This window comes from Schistocerca gregaria, chromosome 8 (assembly GCF_023897955.1).
Source record: "Schistocerca gregaria isolate iqSchGreg1 chromosome 8, iqSchGreg1.2, whole genome shotgun sequence".
Classification (NCBI taxonomy): Eukaryota; Metazoa; Arthropoda; class Insecta; order Orthoptera; family Acrididae; genus Schistocerca; species Schistocerca gregaria.
The window spans coordinates 164,731,351-164,754,544 of NC_064927.1; the positions used below are offsets into that span (position 1 = coordinate 164,731,351).

The 23,194-nt window shown below is 40.1% G+C and overlaps 1 protein-coding gene across 2 annotated transcripts in view; it reads right to left on the bottom strand.

Moving 5' to 3' along the window:
* The window catches only part of LOC126284692 (coiled-coil domain-containing protein 96-like), a 141,731-nt gene that overhangs the window by 13,861 nt on the left and 104,676 nt on the right, over positions 1–23,194 (bottom strand). For both annotated transcript variants that reach the window (XM_049983816.1, XM_049983817.1), the window contains one exon: positions 8,951–9,301. In XM_049983816.1, coding sequence (XP_049839773.1) covers positions 8,951–9,301 — 351 coding nt within the window. The remainder of the gene's footprint in view (positions 1–8,950; positions 9,302–23,194) is intronic.

Genomic DNA, 23,194 nt, shown 5'->3' on the forward strand with positions numbered 1-23,194 from the left:
CACTTGCACAGAATGTTTCCTCCGCCACCTATTAAGCATATTCTACCTAACAATCTGAAGAAAATAGTCTCACTCTTTGCTCATGATTTATTAATTGCTGAACAGTCATGGTCTACCATAAACGTATTGTGTGCACTCTGTTGCAGTAGTTTCCTGATTCTGGTTTAACTGTAAACTTAGAAAAATCAGAGTTTGAGAAATCAATTATCAAATTTTTTGGATATGGTATTTCTGCTAATGGTATCCAGAAAAGCCAAAACCCATAGAAGAGTTCGTTATTCCCACATGCAAAAGCCAGGTGAGGACATTCTTGAGCCTTACTAATTTCTACTAGCAATTTGTCAATGTTACTGTCATGTATGCTCCTAGGATATATGAGCTGACAGGAGACAATGTGATACTGAAATGGGATAACAAGACACAAGCCAAATATCAAAGTGTTAAGTATGCTCTTGTTGCTGCTCCACTGTTATCACATCTCAGTTTCTCTAATGCTTTCTGTATCTATACTGTCAGTTGAAAAACTGCTTTGGGCAGCTATCTATTCCAATAACTAGAAGAAAATATTGTAGTATGTCAGAAAATGATGGCGTTGGCCAGTAGAGTGGTGTCAAATGGTGAACACACTCTTCTGTCAAAGAGCTGTAGATTCTTGGAACAGTTCGTTCCTTCAGGAGCGAGTGCTCATAAGAGACAAGGGTGTCGTCAGGATTGCCCCAGGGAAATGGGCTAGTAGCCTCTGTCAGATCACTGTCGCCCCCCCCCCCCCCCCCATTCTGCATGTCGATGACGTTTGCATTTGGTTGAACTCCCATTCTGTAGCCTTGGCCGAAAGCCATCTCCTAAGTGCCATCTGAAGGGCCTCTGTTTCGACTCTTCCTATGGTTTCCAGTCCTCTCCTGCAAACGCAGGTCATGCTTTTCTGGTGTCATACAATAGCTCATCCTGACCGAGAACTCTTCTCGTCTACCCAGCACTTAGTGGTTGTTTCACCGTCCTGATTTAAGAGAATCTTCTTTGATAAAAGTCTGACTTGGCTGACCCATATTCGTAAATTAAGGACTAGCTACCTGCGTAAGTGTAACGCTCTCTGCTTCCTTAACCGCATTTCTTGCGTGGTGGATCACGCTACTGTTCTTCCCTGTCTGCAAATAGTTAATGTGTATAGACAATAACAGCAGTCCTGTCACTAGCCCATCGATGGCACCCGTTCTCTTGGTCATGTGGACCAGCTGAGTGAAGTACTGGAATACCCTATGGGATAAAAACTGACGAATAAAAACTGGTAGGAAGGCTCTGAAGCCCCAGTCATGGAGTGTAACTAAAATGTGATGGACCGAAACAGTGTTGTATGTCGAGAAAGACCGCAATGGGTTCCTGGCGGTTAGAAAAAGCCTACCTGATTGCCGTTTTCAACCTACCCAAAAGCGGTGGCTCATTCTTAACGGCCAGGCAGCCCTGTCGCACCTGAAATTTACGGACATAGCTTTATTCCGTGCATTTTTTTAAAGTGTTATATCAAGTAGTTTGAGTGTGACATGATTTCGTGTAATACAAGTGACAGAGACCAGAGGTAATTAGGTCCAGTTTCCAATGATGCATTGCAAGAACCCATGACGTTACTCAGAGCTGTTAGTAGTGGGTCGACAGGGCCCAGTCTTGCCGTCGCTCCTCTCTCATTCCCCCTTTGCGCTTCCACCCACAGTGGCGAACCTGTTTTCTTTTCCTCGCCCACCTGGAGGGCCAGCGCCAGGTAGTCCGTACCACCTCCACACCCCTGGCTCCAAAAACTGCAGTCATAGTGACGTGACCAAGGTGCTCCCTTTTTCCACCTCACCCCTCGTCGCAGCATAGTTTGAGGCTATCTAGGCTGGACCTGGTTAATGTGTCAGTTCACGCAACCCATCTTTCCCTGCACTGCAGCTAACCCTGCCGTCACTGCCACGTTACCAATCTCCCATCTGTCCGCTTGTCTACACAATGTTTGGGGGCTAACTGACTTGGGCTTTTAGCCAGAATTTTCAGTCGCATCACTTAATGCATTCTCTTGTAGTCGTTGTTACGCACCTTTCTGCATTCCTCCCCCCCGCCCCCGCCCCCTCCCCCTTGCACCATACTCCCATTGCTATTGCGAGCGGGCCAATCTCTCAGTAGTATGTCGTATCCTAGAACTGCGTCGTTGAAACTCCGGTATTCTTGCAGTGATTTTAAAATTAATCGATTGTTTGCTAAAAACGTCCACTAATTTACTAATTATGGAAGAGAAGCTAGAAATCAAGGGGTTAGATACACATAAACCAAAAGACTTCTTAATGTCTCAACTCACTGAAGAGAACAACAGAACTTTCTGCAATACATGGTTCTGCATATGTGGTTAACCATGAGCGAAGAGGAAGTTTGAGTTGACTATAAGGATCTAAAGCATTTAAGTGGTCGAATTAATACATATCACGCAAGTGGACTACATTTAGAAAATGATTGTAAATACAAAATGTTTGGTACCATTAACACTGCTGTTCAGATTGATTCAGCGCATGAAACGTCAATTCAGGAACGTTGTGCATTAGTTATTAAGAATAGACATATATTAAACAGAATAGTGGAGTGCTGCAAATTTTATGGAATTAATGAATTAGCACTAAGGGCTACCAATAAAAAAACAGCAGTCAGTAACAATGGCAATTTCTTAGAAGGATGGACGATTAGGGTTTAAAATGCTGTCGACATTAGGGTCATTAGACATGGATCACAAGCTCACATTCTTTCAAGGATGGGGAAGAAAATCGGCCTTGCTCTTTCAAAGGAACAATCCTGGCATTTGCTGAAGCGATTTAAGGAAAGCTTAGGAAACCTAAAACTGAATAGTCAGTCTCGAATTCAGTGTGGTAACCATTGCACCATATAGCTCAGTGCAATTTCTTGGATTTCTTATCTCTTCTAGAAAAAATTGACAATGTGTTACACGGCCACTTAAACAGCTCTAGTATTTCCATCTGTAAATATACGTCACACGTCATACAAAATTAACTATTAGGCTGTACGTATCAAGTTTCCATTGAAAAACTGATAAATGACATTAATGCTACTATTTTTGTTTCTGTGCTGGAATATGAAACAACAGATATTACACAAAAAAGTCAGTCTGTCATTATTCTGCGATATATTACAGAACAGAAACCTATTGAAAGATTCCTTTCCTCTGACAAAAATGACAAAAATGAAGGTTACATGGCTGCGGTTCTGAACAATTCCTCCTTGCAGTTCATTGAAATTTTGTTTGAGCTCCACCGACGAAAATGAACATGAGCTACAACTATTATCCATATGGTCGGTAGTAAATCAGCCCTCATGTAAGCCACACTGACAAGGATACAAAAAGCACGGAGAAATTAGAACCGAGCACAATAAGAGGACAACTATTCTTCTAAGCAGTTTACAGAGAATCTTGTTGACCCTAATAGGTCTGTAGCTCCCGGTGGATGCTGGGCAATGATTTATATTACCCCGAATAGAGCTTTGAGTAACATTCAGATGTTGGATCATCTGATTATTATTTTGAGTCGGGGGCCTAGGGCCCTAGTGTGAGATGAGGCAACAAAGTGAAGCAGTTGCCAGTCAGTGAGAGGTCCATTACATAATTCGACAAGGCGACTGGTGACGGAAAGGAAGATGTCAACTTCTTACTTTTTGGAAGGCAGCTGGGTAAGGAATGACGCCGACGCTGTCGAAAAGGGCGTTAGAATCGACGAGTATTACAAAGACGAACCCAAAGGAAGAGATGTATACATTTGCTGATTTCTAGGGGCACAGAAAATTACAGAGCTTGGTCTACACCTACGACAAAGAGGCATATGTTTGCAGCAAGGAGACATAGCACTCCCAGGTTTCCTTCTTACTGTGCTTCATTAGATGATGAGCCTTATAGTGAAGTCGTTTAAAAGTGAGAGCAGTGATCTGTGAACGATTTCGTTAGAGAATCTTCAATGGTCTTTGATGATCCTTAATGGCTGCTGCATTCTCTTTTGTCCACCATGACACCAGCTGATGGCGAAAGAGGTAACTGGAAAGGGATATAGTGATTCCAATTGTGCAGATAAACATATTGGAGACATATTATACAACCTTGCTGATGCAATCTGATGAAGAGGGTGCAAAGCTGAGAGGCATTGAAAACAGCTTCTAGTTGGCTCTTCAAAGCGGTCAACATGGTAATTGGCCCATCAGGTAGTACCAAGGGAGTGGCAGGATGACCAGAAAATTGTCTTTGTCACAAAGCTAGCGATCATCTACATCTACATCTACATGGTTCTGCAATTCACACTTAAGTGCCTGACAGAGGGTTCATAGGGTTCATTGAACTATTTTCATACTACTTCTCTACCATTCCACTCTCGAATGGCGTATGGGAAAAAGGAACCACCTAATCTTTCCGTTCGAGATCTTATTTCTCTTATTTTATTATGATGGTCATTTCTCCCTACGTAGGTGGGTGTCAACAAAATATTTACGCATTCAGAAGAGAAAGTTGGTGATTGAAATTTCGTAAATAGATCTCGCCACAAAGAAAATCGCCTTTGTTTCAGTGACTGCCACCCCAACTCGCGTATCATATCAGTGACACTCTAGCGCCTATTGCGCGGTAACACGAAACGAACTGCCCTTATTTGCACTTTTTCGATGTCCCCCGCCAATCCTACCTGGTAAACATCCCATGCCGCTCAGCAATAATCCAGCAGAGGACGAACAAGTGTAATGCAGCTGTGTCTTTAGTGGGTTTGTCACATCTTCTAAGTGTTCTGCCAACAAAGCGCAGTCATTGTAGGAGGCCCGTGAGACTGGGTGAAGAGACTGTAAGGTCGATAGCTGGAAGGTGTTGTGGACAGCAATGAAGCCGGCCAGTGTGGCCAAGCGGTTCTAGGCGCTTCAGTCCGGAACTGCGCGACCGCTGCGGTAGCAGGTTCGAATCCTGCCTCGGGCATGCATGTGTGTGATGTCCTTAGGTTAGTTAGGTTTAAGTAGTTCTAAGTTCTATGGGACTGATGACCTCAGATGTTAAGTGCCACAGTGCTCAGAGCCATTTGAACCATTTTGAACAGTAATGAAGTCTATATAGTGCCGTCATAGAAGGAAAACATTTCAAGATCAGAAAGAAGCTGCGCACTCAGAGGACTCCTATCAGAAGTCAAACTCCCCCACAGGGACTCGTGTGCACTGAAATCACCAAGTAAGAGAAAAGTGGGGGAAAGTTGTAGGGTTAAGGTGTTCATCTCAAAGTAAAGAAGTGGTCTTCCTGCAGATAAATAAACTTACAAAAACGCAATCCACGGGGTCATTTGCACTCTTACCGCTACTTCTTCCAATGAGATACAAATGGGGAATCCACTCGGTGATGATATCAGTGCGAACGAATGTGCAGATACCTTGGCACCTGTATAACTCTAACAGAATACATGGCAACCTTGGAGCATTGGTAGATGGTCATCAGTGAAGCACCTCTCTTGGAGTGCAATACAGAGCACAGAAGAAGAGGAAATAAGTCGTTGTAGTTCTGGCACATGACAGAAATATCCATTACAGTTCCACTGGATCACCTAGTAGAGACTGTCCTGGTTAGCTGTGAACAGAATAAGACAACCGGTCATGTTCTAGGATCACTTCTAGTCACCAGTGGGTTTACCTCACAAATTAAAATTGCTTCAGAATCTGATGGCGTGCAGGTATCTGCTCTTTGACCTTTGGCAGTGAATATTCTTGGGAAGACTTGTGCTTTACTGCTGTAGGAACAAACGAAGAGTGGGCAGCCCTCAGATCCACAGGCTGTGATTCCTTCAGCCACTGGTTGGTATCATGCTTCTTATCAATAGGTTTCAGCAAAAAGTGGAAAATGGTAGATGAGGGAGCTGCTTCTCCATGTGGGTGTGGGATTTGGTTCCCAAAAATGGTGCTGCAGGTACCATAAGAGAGAAAGGGTTGTGGTATATTTAGTTTTGAAAAATTCAAGGTAGAAGGGGTAACAGCTGTGAATTTTGCATAATTTGTCACCATGTCAACTGGATACATGCTTTCATATTTTTTCCTTGCTTTAGTATATGGCAGATGGTCAACTGATTTATATTCCTGCAGTTTCTTTTCTTTTTTATAAGTACTGAGCACTTTTGTCAGTGGAGAATAGTGATCCACACAGTCTACACACAAAGGTGGCTGTTTCCAAGGATGACCTGCATGAAGGAATGTTCTTGTTTCTGCATTTTGGGGCTGTTATGCAGTAGGACGACATGATGTACCTGTAAAAGCATGAGCACCAGAAATAGCTCATGGACAGTGGGATGTAAGGATTCACATCACATCTCTGTGTCATAGCTTTCACATTCTCTGGGACAGAGGGAAGAGGGCTGAGCGGATATTTCCTTTAATAATTAAGATAAAAATACCTGTACGTATTTGGATATCTTTCAGATATTTTTGTACTTGATGGACAAAATGTGTGCCTTGCTGTTCTAGATTATCTCATGGCTTTTAGTTTTCTGGAGTGTAGGGTCTCTATGGAAGGTAACTCCCTGTACCACAATCAATGTTTTATGTGGAGTAATAATCACAAGTAAGTAGTGACTCCACTTCAAATTTGTCTTCTATTTATTCCATAAGAAATATTGGCTCCTTCAATGTAAAATTAAATTCATCTGTTCTAATACACACCAAGTATAGATTTAAGTGTTTCATTACCATTCTTATGGTTTCTCTTGGCAAGGGGTAGATGGTGCACGGTTGGTTGGTTAGTTTGGAGATTAAACGGACTTTACTGCAAGGTCATCAGTCTCACCAGTGTAGGGAAATCAGCTGCATTAAGTGCCCACATTGAAATGTCAATACCTGTCTGTTTAGACAGGTGGATCAGTAAGGCAATTATGATAATACAATCTCATGCGTTTCGCGTGCAAAACATCCTCTCTGATGCCACACACTCCAATCCAGGGCAATTTCCACAGGCACCACCCAGCTGCAGCAACTGTCATTTGGCATGACAGCCATTGTAAGGAGTAGTGATGCTCCTACAGAATGGGCATCTATTCCTTAGCAGTGCGGGAAGTTAGTAGCTCAAGTACCAGTAGTATGATCCCTGTGTTGCGACTCTTTTGGAAAAGTACCTGACGACCCTACCATGTCAGATTATGTACAACATAGGCTTTGAAGCACATAAACAAGCCTAAATTGTTATTGTGTACACCGGATCTTTAATTCTGTATGTAGGTGGCGCTATTGAAGGTGTTCATCCCGAGTCAGATCATACTACAGGAAAAAAGATGTAAATGGATGTTAAACCCCAAAGGGGACCAAATATTTAACCAAAAAGCTGATGTAAAGAAATGGATGAAGAGGAGAACAAACCACAACATACGAGAGACATAGCCAGATCAATATCATGTCAATATGGGAAGGAGAGCAAAAGAATTAAGGATAGCCAGAGATGAGGGATTGTAGCACAAGAAAGGAGGTAGGTGCTGCAACAGCATGAGGACCTCTGCTTGACATGCACCTCGTGACAAAAGAGTCATGATCTCCTTCATGGGAACATCAAAGCTAACCAACTCATACTGCATTCACTCTTGTTGTATTAATTTATTCATGTGTTCTCAATTATTATTTTATTGTTTACTTTGTTTGGATGATGCACTGTGTAGGTTGTGTAATGGTTTGATATTTTCCTTGCAGGTGTTCTGGCACAAGAGACACCAAATTTCTGAAAGGCTGTCAATAGTTTACAAACCTCGACGTAGCAAAAACCTACAGAGTATTTTATGAAAGCTGTTTCAACAATCCAAAAGGCAGTTCTGCTGTAAAATAGTTTCAGATATCATTTCGGACTTAGAAAGAAAACAAGTCACAAAGAATGAACTGAAAATGAGCTTTGTACTGTTTTCTAAATATTGTTTCAAGTGCTGTTTTTTAGTTTCTTGTTTCCAGGTAAATAAGTGATGATGTTTACAATTGTTCGACGATAGTTTCCCAATCTTTCAGTTTACATCAGTGTGGAAGATTTACCACACACATTTAAGAATATTTTTTGCAAATTTAGCTTTGATTACAAATAAAATATGCTATTTTGTTAATTCCTTAATGATGTTAATGACTTTTTATTATTTTTTGACGACATTTTTCAAAACTTTTCAGTTTTACCAGTGTGGAAGACATATTGTACACCTTCGTCATGAACATGCATTATGAATTTGGCTTTGACTATAAATTAATTTTGCTACTGATGTTATTACAGAAATAAGGGTGGCTTGGCATAAGCCCACATTCACAGCAATCAGTAACCATAATACATGTAACTTTGGGGTCAACAACTAGAGAAAATTGACAATTTGTGGTAAGAGTGTCTCAGTACATGTATAATACCAAGCCCACTGCAGTACTCACTTGCCATTTGTACTCGATTGAAATTAGAGACCCACTCACGTAAAATGGACCTGAGTATGTACTACAGTCATGCGAACGATGAGCAGTATCAGTGATTGGTTGGGTGTATGCTTCCCTTGTAAACTGTTTTGACATGGAGAGATGGGCATAAATGTAGCAACACCTGCTCTGCTACTGATAGGGTATAAGTAAACTCCATGAAGTGCTGGGCACAGCTGTAAATGCTCAAATGTGTGTGAAATCTTATGGGACTTAACTGCTAAGGTCATCAGTCCCTAAGCTTACATACTACTTAACCTAAATTATCCTAAGGACAAACACACACACCCATGCCCGAGGGAAGACTCGAACCTCCGCCGGGACCAGCCGCACAGTCCATGACTGCAGCGCCTGAGACCGCTCGGCTAATCCCGCACGGCGGCACAGCTGTAGATCGAGTTGTTGTACTACTGGTGTGGTATACGAAAGATCTTGGCTGACACTTAAACTGGTATAGTGCCAGCTGCTATGCTACTGATGTGTGTGTACGCACCCTCTGCAGGAATACGGAGGCGCGCAAATCGCCGCGGCGCGTGTCCACAACACTCTGGTGAGCACCCTGGAGTGACTCACGCAGGTGCGCCGCCTGCTGCAGGTCCCGCTCGGCGTCGTTGCGCAGTGCAGCCAGCTGTTCCGTGCGCTCCTGTACACGTTCCGCCAGCTTCACGCCATCGGCAGACAGCTGTTCGTACGCCGCTACTGTGCGATTCCGCCCAAACACCTCCAGTTCGGCCACCTGCTTTCTGGCACTTTCCAACTCATGTGTGGCACGCGTGTGCAATATCCGCTCCTTGCGCAGTCGCAGCAGCTGTGGCCATACGCGGTTCAGCATCTGCTCCGCTTCCTATGACATAATGTGTTGGAAAAGTTCACAGCCCACTAGTAACAGTGAGTGAGTGTTAATTACACTTAAATCATTCACATACTTTTCTACTCTGTTGGTCATAATATCGAAACACCACAAGATTAAAAACAACGAAATTTTACTTATTGTGCATATACAGTATACTAACAAGAACGTATGATTACATTTGGAGGTAATTTCGAGGTGCAATAGAACTGCTACTTATTGGCAGCCACAATGACTCCAGCATGGCTGAAAAAATGGTTCAAATGGCTCTGAGCACTATGGGACTTAACATCTTTGGTCATCAGTCCCCTAGAACTTAGAACTACTTAAACCTAACTAACCTAAGGACATCACACACATCCATGCCCGAGGCAGGATTCGAACCTGCGACCGTAGCAGTCCCGCGGTTCCTGACTGAGCGCCTAGATCCGCTAGACCACCGTGGCCCGCACTCCAGCATGGCTGAGCATCAAGTCAAACTGATCTCGGCTGACAGATACGTGTATATTATTACATGCTGCTTTATGTTGGAGTATGTGTGTGTTTGAAGTTTACAGGCACTCGACAGCTCATTTATCAGCACCCAAGCGAAGATTAGTAGCAACAAATGCGGTTGAAATCGCTAAAAATGTCAGAGGAAGAGGCGTAACCCTACAGAGTTACACTCACTCACTCCCAACATCTCTAGCGGTCACCCCCGCAATTACACGATCTCACATCCCTTACAGTAACATAAAATTACTAAAATGTTCTGAAAGTGTAATTAAAACGCAACTAATACAAGAGAAGAGCTAAGATAACAACCAAGGGAGATGTGACTGTCTGATCACTTACATGAAACATGGATCAGCCAGCGACCCTGAATAACACACCCAAAATTTCTGCCCAAAACTTTAGGCAAAAAGTAGGACAATTCACAAACTTTGAAAATCATACCACTTACGTTTAATTGTCAAGTAACTAGTTCCTAAATCTGTCTGCAAACATCTGTTGCCCTCTGGTCTGAAGATAAAACAGTCTAATAAAACGTGGCGCACTCTGATTTGTATGCTACAAGGGGCTAAGTAAGTAGGCTGTTTAGGTTTTCTTATTGGTAACGCCACGCAGCGCTCTGTATGAAAATCACTGGCTGTGCTGTATGCAGTCTGTGGCTAGTTTGCAGGAAAACTTAAAGGACACAGTAGATACTCTGAAAGTTGGTTCAGAAAGACACATGGAGGAAATTAGTTCATTATCAGAGAAAGTAGTTGAACTTTCGGATCAGCTAAATAATTTATCTACGAAAGTAGATGATAATCTGAATGACACAAAACCGGTAGTCTTTAATGACACAGAAGAGTGCGAACAAATTAGTAAATTCAAACAAAATCAGAATCAAATTAATACGCAACACCAAAGAGAAATCTGGGAAGCACAAGATCAGCTGACACAGGTAATACAAGAATTTCGTATTTCAAAGGACACTCGTGCTCCAGTACGGGAAAAGGGACATGGGAATACGGAACAGCCACAAAGTAATAACACGGGGTACTTCGGAAATTATGAAAGAAATTGGCAAGGTACACCGAATTTTGAGATGGAACCGCGGAAACGACGTAACAATGACCGATATGCGACTCGCCGACATGATGACTTTGACTATAAGCTGTTTATTAATACACGTCAATTTAAAACATTTAAGAACTCCGGCAACGATATTCATCCACAAGCGTGGCTTCATCAATTCTATCATTGTTTTCCTCCCAACTGGTCACTAGAGCACAGATTAGAATTTATGTGTGGCTATTTAGAGAATGAACCAGCTGTAAGAATGCGATCGGTCATTCACGATTGCCACAGTAAAGGAGAATTTTATCATGGCTTCCTCTCAGCATATTGGTCTCAAGCTACACAAGACCGAGTAAAACATAGCATCATAATGATGAAACATTTCGAACAATCTGATTTCTCCAGTCTTGTGAAATATTTTGAAGACATGTTGCACAAAAATCAGTACCTGTCAAACCCACACAGCCCCTCAGAACTCATCCGCATTTGCTTAATCAAATTACCTGAACATTTAGTACATATTATTTTGGCAGGACGTTGCAAAGACGACACAGAAGCTTTTCAGCGACTCCAACAAGAATTAGAAATTGACACTGACAATCGCGGAACGCGAAACAGGAACACAAGAATTACAGGTCACATCCGTCGCAATTCCGCGATGAAAGAAATAATAACTGGACACGTAAAGGCTATTCTCACAACACAAATCGTGACCAAAACAGACACCACCCGTAAGGCAACCGTTTCCAGAGTAGTAATAATTACAGGGAAAGGTCACCTCTCCGTGGTAGTGACTATCACAGAGACAACCAGAGAAACAGACAATATGGGAACCAAAATAATTATTATCAACGGAGACAGAATAACGTCAGATGCAACAGTCCAGCGCCCAGTTACGATTCAGGGAGAAATTCTCCACCACGTGACCGACAAGAAAGAAACTATGGAATCTACCGACATGACAACAGACGATATGATCGTAACGACAGACCTGAATTGCATCAGAATTGGCGGGATTCAAACAGGGCAGGGCCCTCTCGACAAGGTGAATTTGTAGAAGTTAGGTCTCCAAATCCCAATAACGACGCGCGCCATCAAAGAGACAATAGGCAATGACTCATACCGCTGGCAGCCACAAAACGTACTTATGAAACTGACGACGCAGCTGCCGTAGCTAGTAATTACGTAAAAATGAAAGACATAAGGGACATCTTACTCCAGGAACACGACGTACAACATAACAACATTGAATATCCTGTGATTCACATTACAGTAAATGACGTAAAATTTACGGCAGTACTTGACTCTGGCAGTCCCATTTCAGTAATTAGGGAAACAGCTTTTAGCAAATGCAACAAATCGAACGATTGCCCCACACTTCCGTTACGTAAGATTAAATTACAAGGTGCAATCTTTGGAAAAAGTGTAGACGTGCGCCAACAAACCAACTTAGAATTCTTTTGTCAAAGCCACAGCTTCTCTATGAACTTTCTTATTATTCCGTTATTCTCGACGGAAATGATATATTGGGAGTAGACTTTTTTAATGAATACAAAGCAATCTTAAACTTTCACGATGCTGAAATAAGTGTAGAGAAAGCAGGTAAGTCAATAGCTTTGAAATTTGAAGATTGGCTCTCAAACCATGACGAAGAAATTAATCGGCTTTATCTCCTGTTAGACAACAGTTCGGAATTTTCGACAGAATTTGACACTAACAATCACTCTGCAAGTACAGACAGGGATGATATCAACGGTGCATTTGATACTAATGAGTTAATTCCGAATAAAATTCAAACAATTGAGAATTGTAATGATACTGATAGGCAAGATCTTTTTGAGATTTTACAAGCACATTCCACAGTTTTTACTCACAAAACAGGGAAAATCAAGGGATTTCAATATCAATTTCGTGTTCGTGAGCATACTAAATTTTGTGTTAGACCATACATAATTCCGGCACATTATAGGGACCGTGTTAGAACAGAAATACAATCTATGCTTGACGACGGAATCATTGAGCCTGCAGTAAGCTCATACAACAATCCATTATAAGTTGTTGAAAAGAAAAATGGATCGATCAGGCTTGTCTTAGATTCGAGACAAATCAATACTATCATCATTCCTGAAACAGACAGGTCGCAAACGTTGGAAGAACTTCTTCAAAATTTTAATGGTGTAAAAGTGTTGCCTTCTATTGATCTCAGATCCAGCTTTTATCAGATCTAACTTCATCCAGAATGTAGAAAATACACAGCTTTTCTTTGTTTCGGCGTTTGTTATCAGTTTCGGAAACTTCCTTTGGTTTGAACATTTCTTCGGCAGCATTCATTCGCGGGCTAAATTCCATATTACCTGAGTTCTTAAAACGTCATATCACCTTATATGTGGACGATATTCTGATAGTAGAAGCCTCATGGGAACAACATAATCGCATCCTCAACAGCGTGTATCATATTTTTGCAGAATCTGGAATTACAGTTCACTTGGAAAAGTCTGAATTCGGCAGGACAAAGGTGAAGTTTTTGGGACATATTACTTGTTCTGAAGGCATTCAGCCGGATCCTGAAAAGTTAAAAGCAAACAGAGCCATTCCAGTTCCATCCACAAAAAAACAAGTCCGCAGTTTTCTAGGTCTCGTAAATTTTTACCGTCGTTTTCTGAATATGCAAATTCTAGTTACACAAAAACTTTGTTCTCTCACTGGTAAAACGCTATTTCGAACTGGGACGAACATGCACAGTTGGAATTCAATTCTTTGAAATAATCGCTACTTAACGCGCCAATACTAGCTCATCCAGATCTGTCACAAGATTTCTGCCTTAGCACGGATTCTTCTAAAGTCGGTCTTGGTGCCCATTTATTTCAAGATGCCACAGAAAATGACACTACTGTTCAGAAAACCATTGCTTTTGCTAGACAAGTGCTAATAAAATCTGAAAAAAAAATATTCCGTTACTGAATCAGAAGGCTTGCTATCGTTTGAGCATTTAACAAATTCCGGTTCTTTCTTTCTGGTAAGCACGTAAATGTATACAGTGATCATCGTGCATTACAATTTTTTATGTCTTCAAAATTAAATCATGACAGGTTAAAACGTTGGGCATTGTTTCTGCAAGAATTCCACTTCACTATAGTCTACATTCCTGGCAAGGGGAACATTGTTGCGGACGCACTGTCACGCGCACCGGCTGGGCTTGAGAAAAGTAACACAGAAGGCAACCTCGAGAAAAATTTCAGTATTCTTTACATTCAGAAAGTCGCCTTTGAAAACTTCATCACCACATCTTTAAAGGACATTGCTCATGAACAAGATAAAGATCCGATTTGGAAATACATCAAAAGTAAATGGCAGATTCGGCATTATTATCTGGTTAGAAACAACATACTCTTCAAACGCCTCACTGTTGATGACAAGCTATGGGTACTTTGCATTCCGGTTGATTTTGTTAATAAGCTCATTTGGTACATTCATTTCAGCTACGCGCATTTTGGTCCACGAAAATGTTATCATATTCTTCGAACGACTTGTTATTTTAACAATATGGGAAAGAGAATTCGAAGAGTCTTGTCTATTTGTAAACTTTGTCAAAAGGCGAAACCATCTACTATCTCACATCGTGCTCCGTTATTTCCTATCATTTCTTCTAAATTAAAAGAATTTGCTGCTGTTTATCTCTTGGGACCCCTTGTCAGAACATCGACTGGATTTTCGTACGTTCTGGTCGCTGTTGAACTTACTTTAAAATTTGTTTCTTTCACTCCGTTACGTAAATCCACTGGACAGTCTGTGTCCAACGCCTTTGTTAAAAATTTCTTACGTGAAGTTGGACACGTTAGTAAAGTCATTTCAGATAACGGACCGCAATTCAGATCTGCTGTTTGGTCACGCATGCTTCGGAACCATAAAATCAAACCTATTTTTATTACATTGTACTCACCACATTGTAACCCGTCTGAACGGATTATGAAAGAAATCAATAAGCTTTGCAGACTTTATTGTCACAGAAAGCATCAGCATTGGGACAGATATTTACACTTATTTCAAAACGTGCTGAATGAAATGCCTCATGACTCCACTGCTTTACCACCTACTCTTGTACTGAAGAATGAAGAACCTCCGAACAGAATCAGAGAGCTTGTACCTTTCCCGAATACACGTAAACTTCGACACAAAGACATAATTGATTTGGCTATTAAAAATATAATCAGTAGCAGACAAAAGGAGAAAACTACACGGTAAAGCAAATGCATTATATATTGGTCAGAAAGTTCTCATTAAAGCTCATTCATTGTCACATAAGAAGAAACACTTGAGTCATAAATTCTTTCTAGTTTACAATGGACCTTACAGAATCCGACGTATACCACATGATAATTGCGTTGAAGTTGAAACTCTGCGTACTAGGAAGAGTAAAGGTTTACACCACATTTCACATGTAAAACAGATTATTGAATGATAATCTGCTTTTTAACTTTATCTTTGCCATAAGACTTTTCACTTCACATTTCTAGTATGCTTTGTCAGACTTAAGAAACTGTTACCATGCAACAGTGTTTGAAGTTAAATATCCAGTCAAGAACCAAGAGAACTTATTTAAACAGAAATTACGAATGCACTGTTATAGTGAACAGACGACACAGTGTTGTTATTTGGACATTCTTGCTTGTTAGTTGCACGATTACGTAAAGACTGTCAGGCTTACATACTTAGAACATGTACTACTAATGAAATTTTAATGCAAAATTTTGGTACTTGAAATATACTCTTTATTTGAAGTACATTCGGTGAGATTAAAGATGACTTAGCATTTGGTTTCTTTGACAGCTACACGATAATATCACGACGCTACTAATATGTGACACAATTTACATTGTTGCGTTTTCGGTGTATCTGTTTTATATCTGCACAGTTTTTCTGTATTATTCAGGAAAGTAAAACATTTTTTAATTGTAACTTTTGTGGTATAGCTACAATGAGACAGCCTTTTTCGTAGCACAACCATACGTTACATTATAGTACTTTCTTGATCATGGTAAGGTACGTAATAACTATGATATCTATACACAAAGCATTTCACTTTCGTTTATGATGAGGTAAGTACACTGACTTCAGCAGAACTTTGCTTACAGAGGACAGAGACACTTCCACAGAATTATCTTACAGCAAGACGCACATTTAGCGCTACAGGACACACATTTGAGTGATTAATTTGTACTTAAACCATTGATTTTTCAAGATTTTTGAATTACAAAGAAAGTTTTCCGTGATACATTTCATTCCATTGCTGTAATCTGTAACACCTGAGGGTATAATTACATTAATCCTCTGGGGGTACACGCCTACATTGTGTACTATGTTTTGGCAAACACAAGGAGCCCTACCTAATATGGTATTTGCTTATACAACTTTACACATCGGTACCATATTTCTCTAACACAGAATTACACAGCTATCTGATTGTTTAACAGAGAAACAAATTTTTTTTACTATGTCAGTGACACATGTTTACGCAATTACACAGTTGGATAATTTCACACTTATGAAATTGTATTTTGTCTATACGTTGTGAACAGTTCATATTTTTCGAACCATTGTGATGCTATGAGAGCTTTGAATGATGTATTTGGTATGGGATAATGATTTTTAAAGTACATTTGAGGTAGATGACACTATTGAAATGAGCAGATAATTTTTTTTTTACGGGTTTGAAATTATTGCAGAAAGCTACGACGTTTTTGAGATTTGGCTGAGGTTTTATGATGTTATTATTACGATGACAATGTGTATTATGCTGTTGAGGTATGTTTATGATCAATAAGCTGATGCTATATGAGGAATTTGATTATGCTATGTATTTATTATGATGAAATATTGAAGACGTGTTAACGAATATGTATATGTATAATAAGGTAAGGAATAATGAGTAGTGGTTAGGGACTCTGACTTGTGAAAAAGGATGTTGGAAACGAAGAATAGTACTTTAAGAGTTATGAAATGTGTGTAAATACGTGAATGTATCACAATGCTGGTGAAAATTTTCTGGACACTCTTATATTTATAGGATTTTGTTTCTACAGATTTGTAACGCAAATATTTCGACCTGTGAAATTTTATTTGTATCAAACTGTCACTGTAGAGGAAAATGATGTCATAAATATTTCGGTAAGGAAGGTAGGTCACCTTGACGTAATGCACTGTAAGCACCCAGCTGTGCGACAGTCGCCTGGAAAAAAGGCATTAGTGTGTGCCTTTCAGAGGCACAGGTGGAGAAAAAAGAGGCAATTAACCTCGCTATTGACATTCCTTTGTAGAAAGCATCGCAAATATGACACGCTCATACCTGAAAACATGATTACACTGTAGAGTTCTTAATTTATGATATTTACTGAAATGAAATGATGAGAAACATTTCACATCTATTGTCTTGCTAGTTGAAAGATTGTTTACTGCATTATAAAATGCCATATTGGTAATGAATGACGTTTCACGCCTTGCTTTGCCTATTTTGTTTAATATCTAGTTTCTAGCTGCACTGCAGCCTTGGCTAAAATAAAATTTTATAGATGTACTAATATAAATATTTTCTGTCTACAGATCCAGTAAATAATAATTTTGTGATATACTTCCAAAAAAATGAGGGAGCACAAAAAGACATTTCCCTCGGCAGGAACTGCATACACAAATTTCTTTTCAAGTACTTGGTAATTTATTTCATAGAATAAGTTTTTGTGTTGCACCACTTTAATTACATAGACACTAAGATGTGACATAGGTATTAGACGTGGCCATCTTTACTGTAATATTTTATCTGCTTGAGCTTTGTCATGTTTAGGTATAAGTTATAGCATTTGCTGCTGCTGTTTGCCAGGCATAGTGCTACTGAATTTCACTTTGTATTACTCTCTTAAGCCAGTTTTACTACTGATTTATTTTTCTTGTTGCTGCACATTGGCTCATATTAGTTGTAATGTTGTATTTGCTCTGTTAATTTAGATTTACTGCTGTCACTGTAGTGCAAACTGGTGTCGTAAATATTACGGTAAGGAAGTTAAGTGACCACCTTCACGTAATTCGTCGTGGGCACCCAGCTGCACGACAGTCACCTGGAAAAAAGCCATTAGGCAAAGGTGAAAAAAAAGGGAGAGACTATTAACCTCGCTATTGACTGTTCATTGTAGAAAGCATCGCAAATACGACACGCTCAAACTTGAAAACATATGATTATACTGTGGAGCACTTAATGTATGATATTTACTAAAATGACTAATGAAATGATGAGAAACAGTTTACATTTATTGTCGTTCTAGTTGAGAGATTGCTCATTTTGTTTAATATCTAGTTTCCAGCTGCACTGCAGCATTGGTTAAAATAAAATTTAATAGATGTACTAATATCACAATTTTCTGTCTACAGACCCAGTAGAGAATAATTTTATGATATACTTTTAGTAAAGAGAGCACAAATAGACATTTCCCTCACAGGAATTGCATAAATAAATTTGTAACGATTTGGTAACTTGTCTGCTAGAGTAAATTATCGTAATGCATCACTCTAGTGTTAAGATGTGACATAGGTATTAGACATGGCCATCTTTACTGTACTGTTTTTTTTTTCTGCTTGAGCTTTGTCATGTTTAGATATTAGTTATTGCATTTGCTGCTGCTGTTTGCCAGGAATAGTGCTACTAAATTTCACTTTGTATTACTCTCTTAAGCCAGTTTTACTACTGATTTATTTTTATTGTTGCTGCACATTGGCTCATAACAGTTGTAATATTGCAACTTGTCTGTTAATTTACATTTACTGTTGCTTGCTTTGCCAATTTGCATTTTTTTGTCATTGCTGTTGGCGTTAATTGTTTTGTGCTGCTGCATTTCCTCGTCCCTTAGTTTAGCATCTGAGCTCAGTAGATTTAAGTTAGCTTAAGAGGGGGTAGACTATATAAAAGAATGAGTTGCAATGAATTGGAAGAAATGCATTGAGAAATTATATGAAAAAAGTACAGAAAGCAGTTATAGATAGGATTTTTTGGAAATAATGAAGAACGAAGGGAGATCTTCGAGAAGTAAAGAAAGTTTTGTTTGCAAAAGACTGCACTACCAAATGTTACACTGAAAACAAACGCTGCCCTTTCGTCTTGCGATTTTGTGCTATGTGTTTGTGTACCCTTGTGTATTTGTGTTTTCCTGTCTCTATGTGTTTAGCTGATGAGAGTTATCTAGAATGAAATTTTCACTCTACAGCGGAGCGTGCGCTGACATGAAACTTCCTGGCAGATTAAAACTGTGTGCCGGACTGAGATTCGAACTCGGGATCTTTGCCTTTCGCGGGCAAGTGCTCTACCAACAGAGTTACCCAAACATGACTCGCGCCCCGTCCTCACAGCTTTAATCTGACAGGAAGTTTCATATCAGCGCTCACTCCGCTGTAGAGTGAAAATTTCATTCTAGAAACTTCCCCCAGGCTGTGGCTAAGCAATGTCTCCACAATATCCTCTCTTTCAGGAGTGCTAATTCTGCAAGGTTCGCAGGAGAGCTTCTGTAAAGTTTGTAAGGTAGGAGACGAGGTACTGGCAGAAGTAAAGCTGTGAGGACGGGGCGTGAGTCGTGCTTGGGTAGCTCAGTTGATAGAGCACTTGCCCGCGAAAGGCAAAGGTCCCGAGTTCGAGTCTCGGTCCGGCACACAGTTTTAATCTGCCAGGCAGTTTCATATCAGCGCACACTCCGCTGTAGAGTGAAAATTTCATTCTAGAAACATCCCCCAGCCTGTGGCTAAGCCATGTCTCCGCAATATCCTTTCTTTCAGTAGTGCTAGTCCTGCAAGTTCCGCAGGAGACCTTGTGTAAAGTTTGGAAGGTAGAAGACGAGGTACTGGTTTGATGAGAGTTACGTTGAAGAATTTTTCTAATACTATGTTATCTACTTTGTAAAGATGTTTAGACATTATTTATCTGTTCTGTTTTGTTGCTCATATGTGAAATTGATGTTCCAAAAGTTATTCTGATCTTCATGTATGTACTTATGTCATAATTCTTGTAACACTGATGTGCATGTTTATTTCTATTCTTTCGTAAAGCCTGTTTTACTACAAATGTTATCTGTATTGTTATGTTCTTTAATGTTGTATTTTGTACCTTTGTTATTGCATTCTTATGTTATAAAATTGTAATTGACACCTGTTCATCAAATTAAGTAACTTGTAAGTTACATTTCACTGCACACGTTTCTGTTGGTCATAATATATGCACAGTATGTGAGAAGTTGGGACTGTTAGTGCTTGCACGTGTGTTGATAATTCAGCAAGGGACTGGATAACAGCATTGCTGCTTCTAAGGAGAATTCAAAAAACTTTGTGAGTGCACAAGTGGTGGTTCATGGACTTGCTACATTATCCGCAAGAGTCTTCAATGGTGTTGTGCACCAACACAGTCACAACGGATGGCTGCTACGCGTCTCTACAAGGACTACAGTGGGGCTGCATCTTTGATGGCCCACCAATACCATTATTTCTACAAGGACTGCAGTAGGTATGCACCTCTGGTGGCCCAGCAATACCGTAATCCCTAACAGGACTACATTGGTCTGCTCTGTGATGACCTACCTGCCAATATTCTTCAAAACTTTGACTGACTCTGCGGTGGGTTTGCTCTGTTGTGGCCCATTACCTGCCTGCATGTCAAGAGTTAGCACTGTCTTTCCGTTAGAAGGACAACACATCTTCTTCAAGACTGCACGGAAATCCACTACTTCCATGTGCATTTTCTTTTACTGCTCAGACTTCGAGAAAAACACTGCTATTTTACTGTGATGAACGATCAGGACTGTCTTTATGGACTGTGAGAAAATTTTAGCTTTTGACCAACATTGTATCAATAAGTGTGTGCATTTGATACCTTTGTCATTGTAATTTTTCAAATCTGTATTGGCCACTGCCCAAAACAATTTGTAAAATTTTTTGTGGGGACCATGGGGACTAAGTAAGTAGGGTGTTTAGGTTTTCTTATTGGTAACACCACGTAGCGTTCTGTATGAAAATCACTGGCTGTGCTGTATGCAGTCTGTGGCTAGTTTGCATTGTTGTCTGCCATTGTAGTGTTGGGCAGCTGGATGTGAACAGCGAATAGCGTTGCGCAGTTGGAGGTGAGCCGCCAGCAGTGGTGGATGTGGGGAAGTGAGATGGCGGATTTTTGAGAGAGGGTGATCTGGACGTGTGTCCATCAGAAACAGTACATTTGTAAGAAGGGATGTCATGAACTGCTACATATATTATGACTTTTGAACACTATAAGGTAAATACATTGTTTCTTCTGTATCAAAATCTTTCGTTTGATAACTATGCCTATCAGTAGTTAGCGCCTTCAGTAGTCTGAATCTTTTATTTAGCTGGCAGTAGTGGCGCTGGCTGTATTGCAGTAGTTCGAGTAACGAAGGTTTTTGTGAGGGAAGTGATTTGTGGTACGTGTAGGTTAATTTAGTCAGGGCCATTCTCTTGCAGGGATTATTGAAAGTCAGATTGCGTTGCGCTAAAAAATATTGTGTGTCAGTTTAAGCACAGTCATGTATAATTTTTCTAAGGGGACGTTTCAATATGCCTCCTACCTTGTTTTCAGGAATCTTGCGCAAAAAGTACGTTGGTGGCAACAGAACTGCTCTTCAGTCAGCCGCAACTGCCAGTTCTCTAAATTCTCTCAATAATGTTTCAAAAAAAGGTCGTTGGCTTCACTCCATGTGTTCCCATTTGAGTTCAGGAAGCATCTCTGTGATTTTCGCTTGTTGTTGGAAGACAGTGGTAACAAATCTAGCAGCATGCCTCTCCATTGCTTCGATGTCTTTCTTTAATGCGGCTTAGTGGTGATCCCAAACACTCGAGAAGTACTCAAGAATGGGTAGCAAAAGTATTTTCTCTTATAGACGAGCCAAAAGTTCTTAGAATTCTCAAAGTCGACCATTAAGCTATGTTACAGTGGTACCCTGTGCTATCATGGCAGATACTGAGCCCGAATGACGATGACAATGAAATCTGGAAATATCCATTCTCGTAGACTCTCAACTCATGTATATGTCCATTACACTGCTGCACAAGGAACTGGGAGACAGCTGGAAAGAACATGTGGTGCCATTTCTGTGTCCAGTGTTGCTGTCAGGTGAAAATTGGGCACACACCAATGTCTATGTTACATTCTGAGTATAGAGCAAGTAGTGAAAGAAAATGAGAAGAAATTTAGAAAAGCTATTAAAAATAAGGGAGAAACCTAAAAATTTTTAATTTTTCTTATGACGTAATTCTGTCGATGATAAAAAAATCGCATGGATAATCTCTTAAAAACAGGTCCTTCTGAGAGAATTAGATTAGAAAATGAGAGGCTCAAAGTAGCAAGAGGCTTTTACTATTTAGGGCGCAACTGATGCTGGCAGAAGAAAAAAAAATATGAAATGTATTTTGGCAATAGCAATAAAAGTGTCTCCTAAGGAGAGAAACTTTTTAACATAAAATATCAATTTAAGTTCTTGAAAATCTTCGTTGAAGGCATCTATATGGAGAGTAACATTACATGGAAGTGAAACGTTGATAATAAGCGTTCAAAAGCTTTTGAAGTGTATTGCTTGAGAAGAATACTAACGATAAATGGCTAGTTTAAGGAAGTAATGGAGAGATACTGAATGAAATTCGGAAAAAGAAGTAAAAAGACTACCTACACTACGTATGTCTGTCCTCTTCTAAAGTACTTACCAGGTAGAAGGAAGACTTCAAAAAAGTTCAAAGTAGTTCAGCTAGTTTTGCATAATCCCATTAAACGGGAGAGAGTATCACAGAAGACGTTTTTCGTTGCAATGACATCTTGTCATGAAATTTCAGTCGACAATTTCGGCTCCTGAAGGAAGAATATTTTGTTAATTCGCGCCTATATAAGGAAGGATACTACTGACAGCCTTGGCAGAGCCAGTCCTGACAAAACTCTACCATCTGGTGAGCAAGATGTACGAGACAGCGAAATACCCTCAGACTTCAAGAAGAATATAATAATTCCAATCCCAAAGAAAGCAGGTGTTGCCAGATGTGACAATTACCGAACTATCAGTTTAATAAGTCACAGCTGCAAAATACTAACGCGAACTCTTTACAAACGAATGGAAAAAGTGGTAGAGGGCGACCTCGGCAAAGATCAGTTTGGATTCCGTAGAAATGTTGGAACACGTGAGGCAATACTGGCCCTACGACTTATCTTAGAAGAAAGATGTAGACTTGGAGAAAGCTTTTGACAATGTTGAGTGGAATACTCTCTTTCAAATACTGAAGGAGGCAGGGGTAAAATATAGGGAGTGAAAGTATATTTAC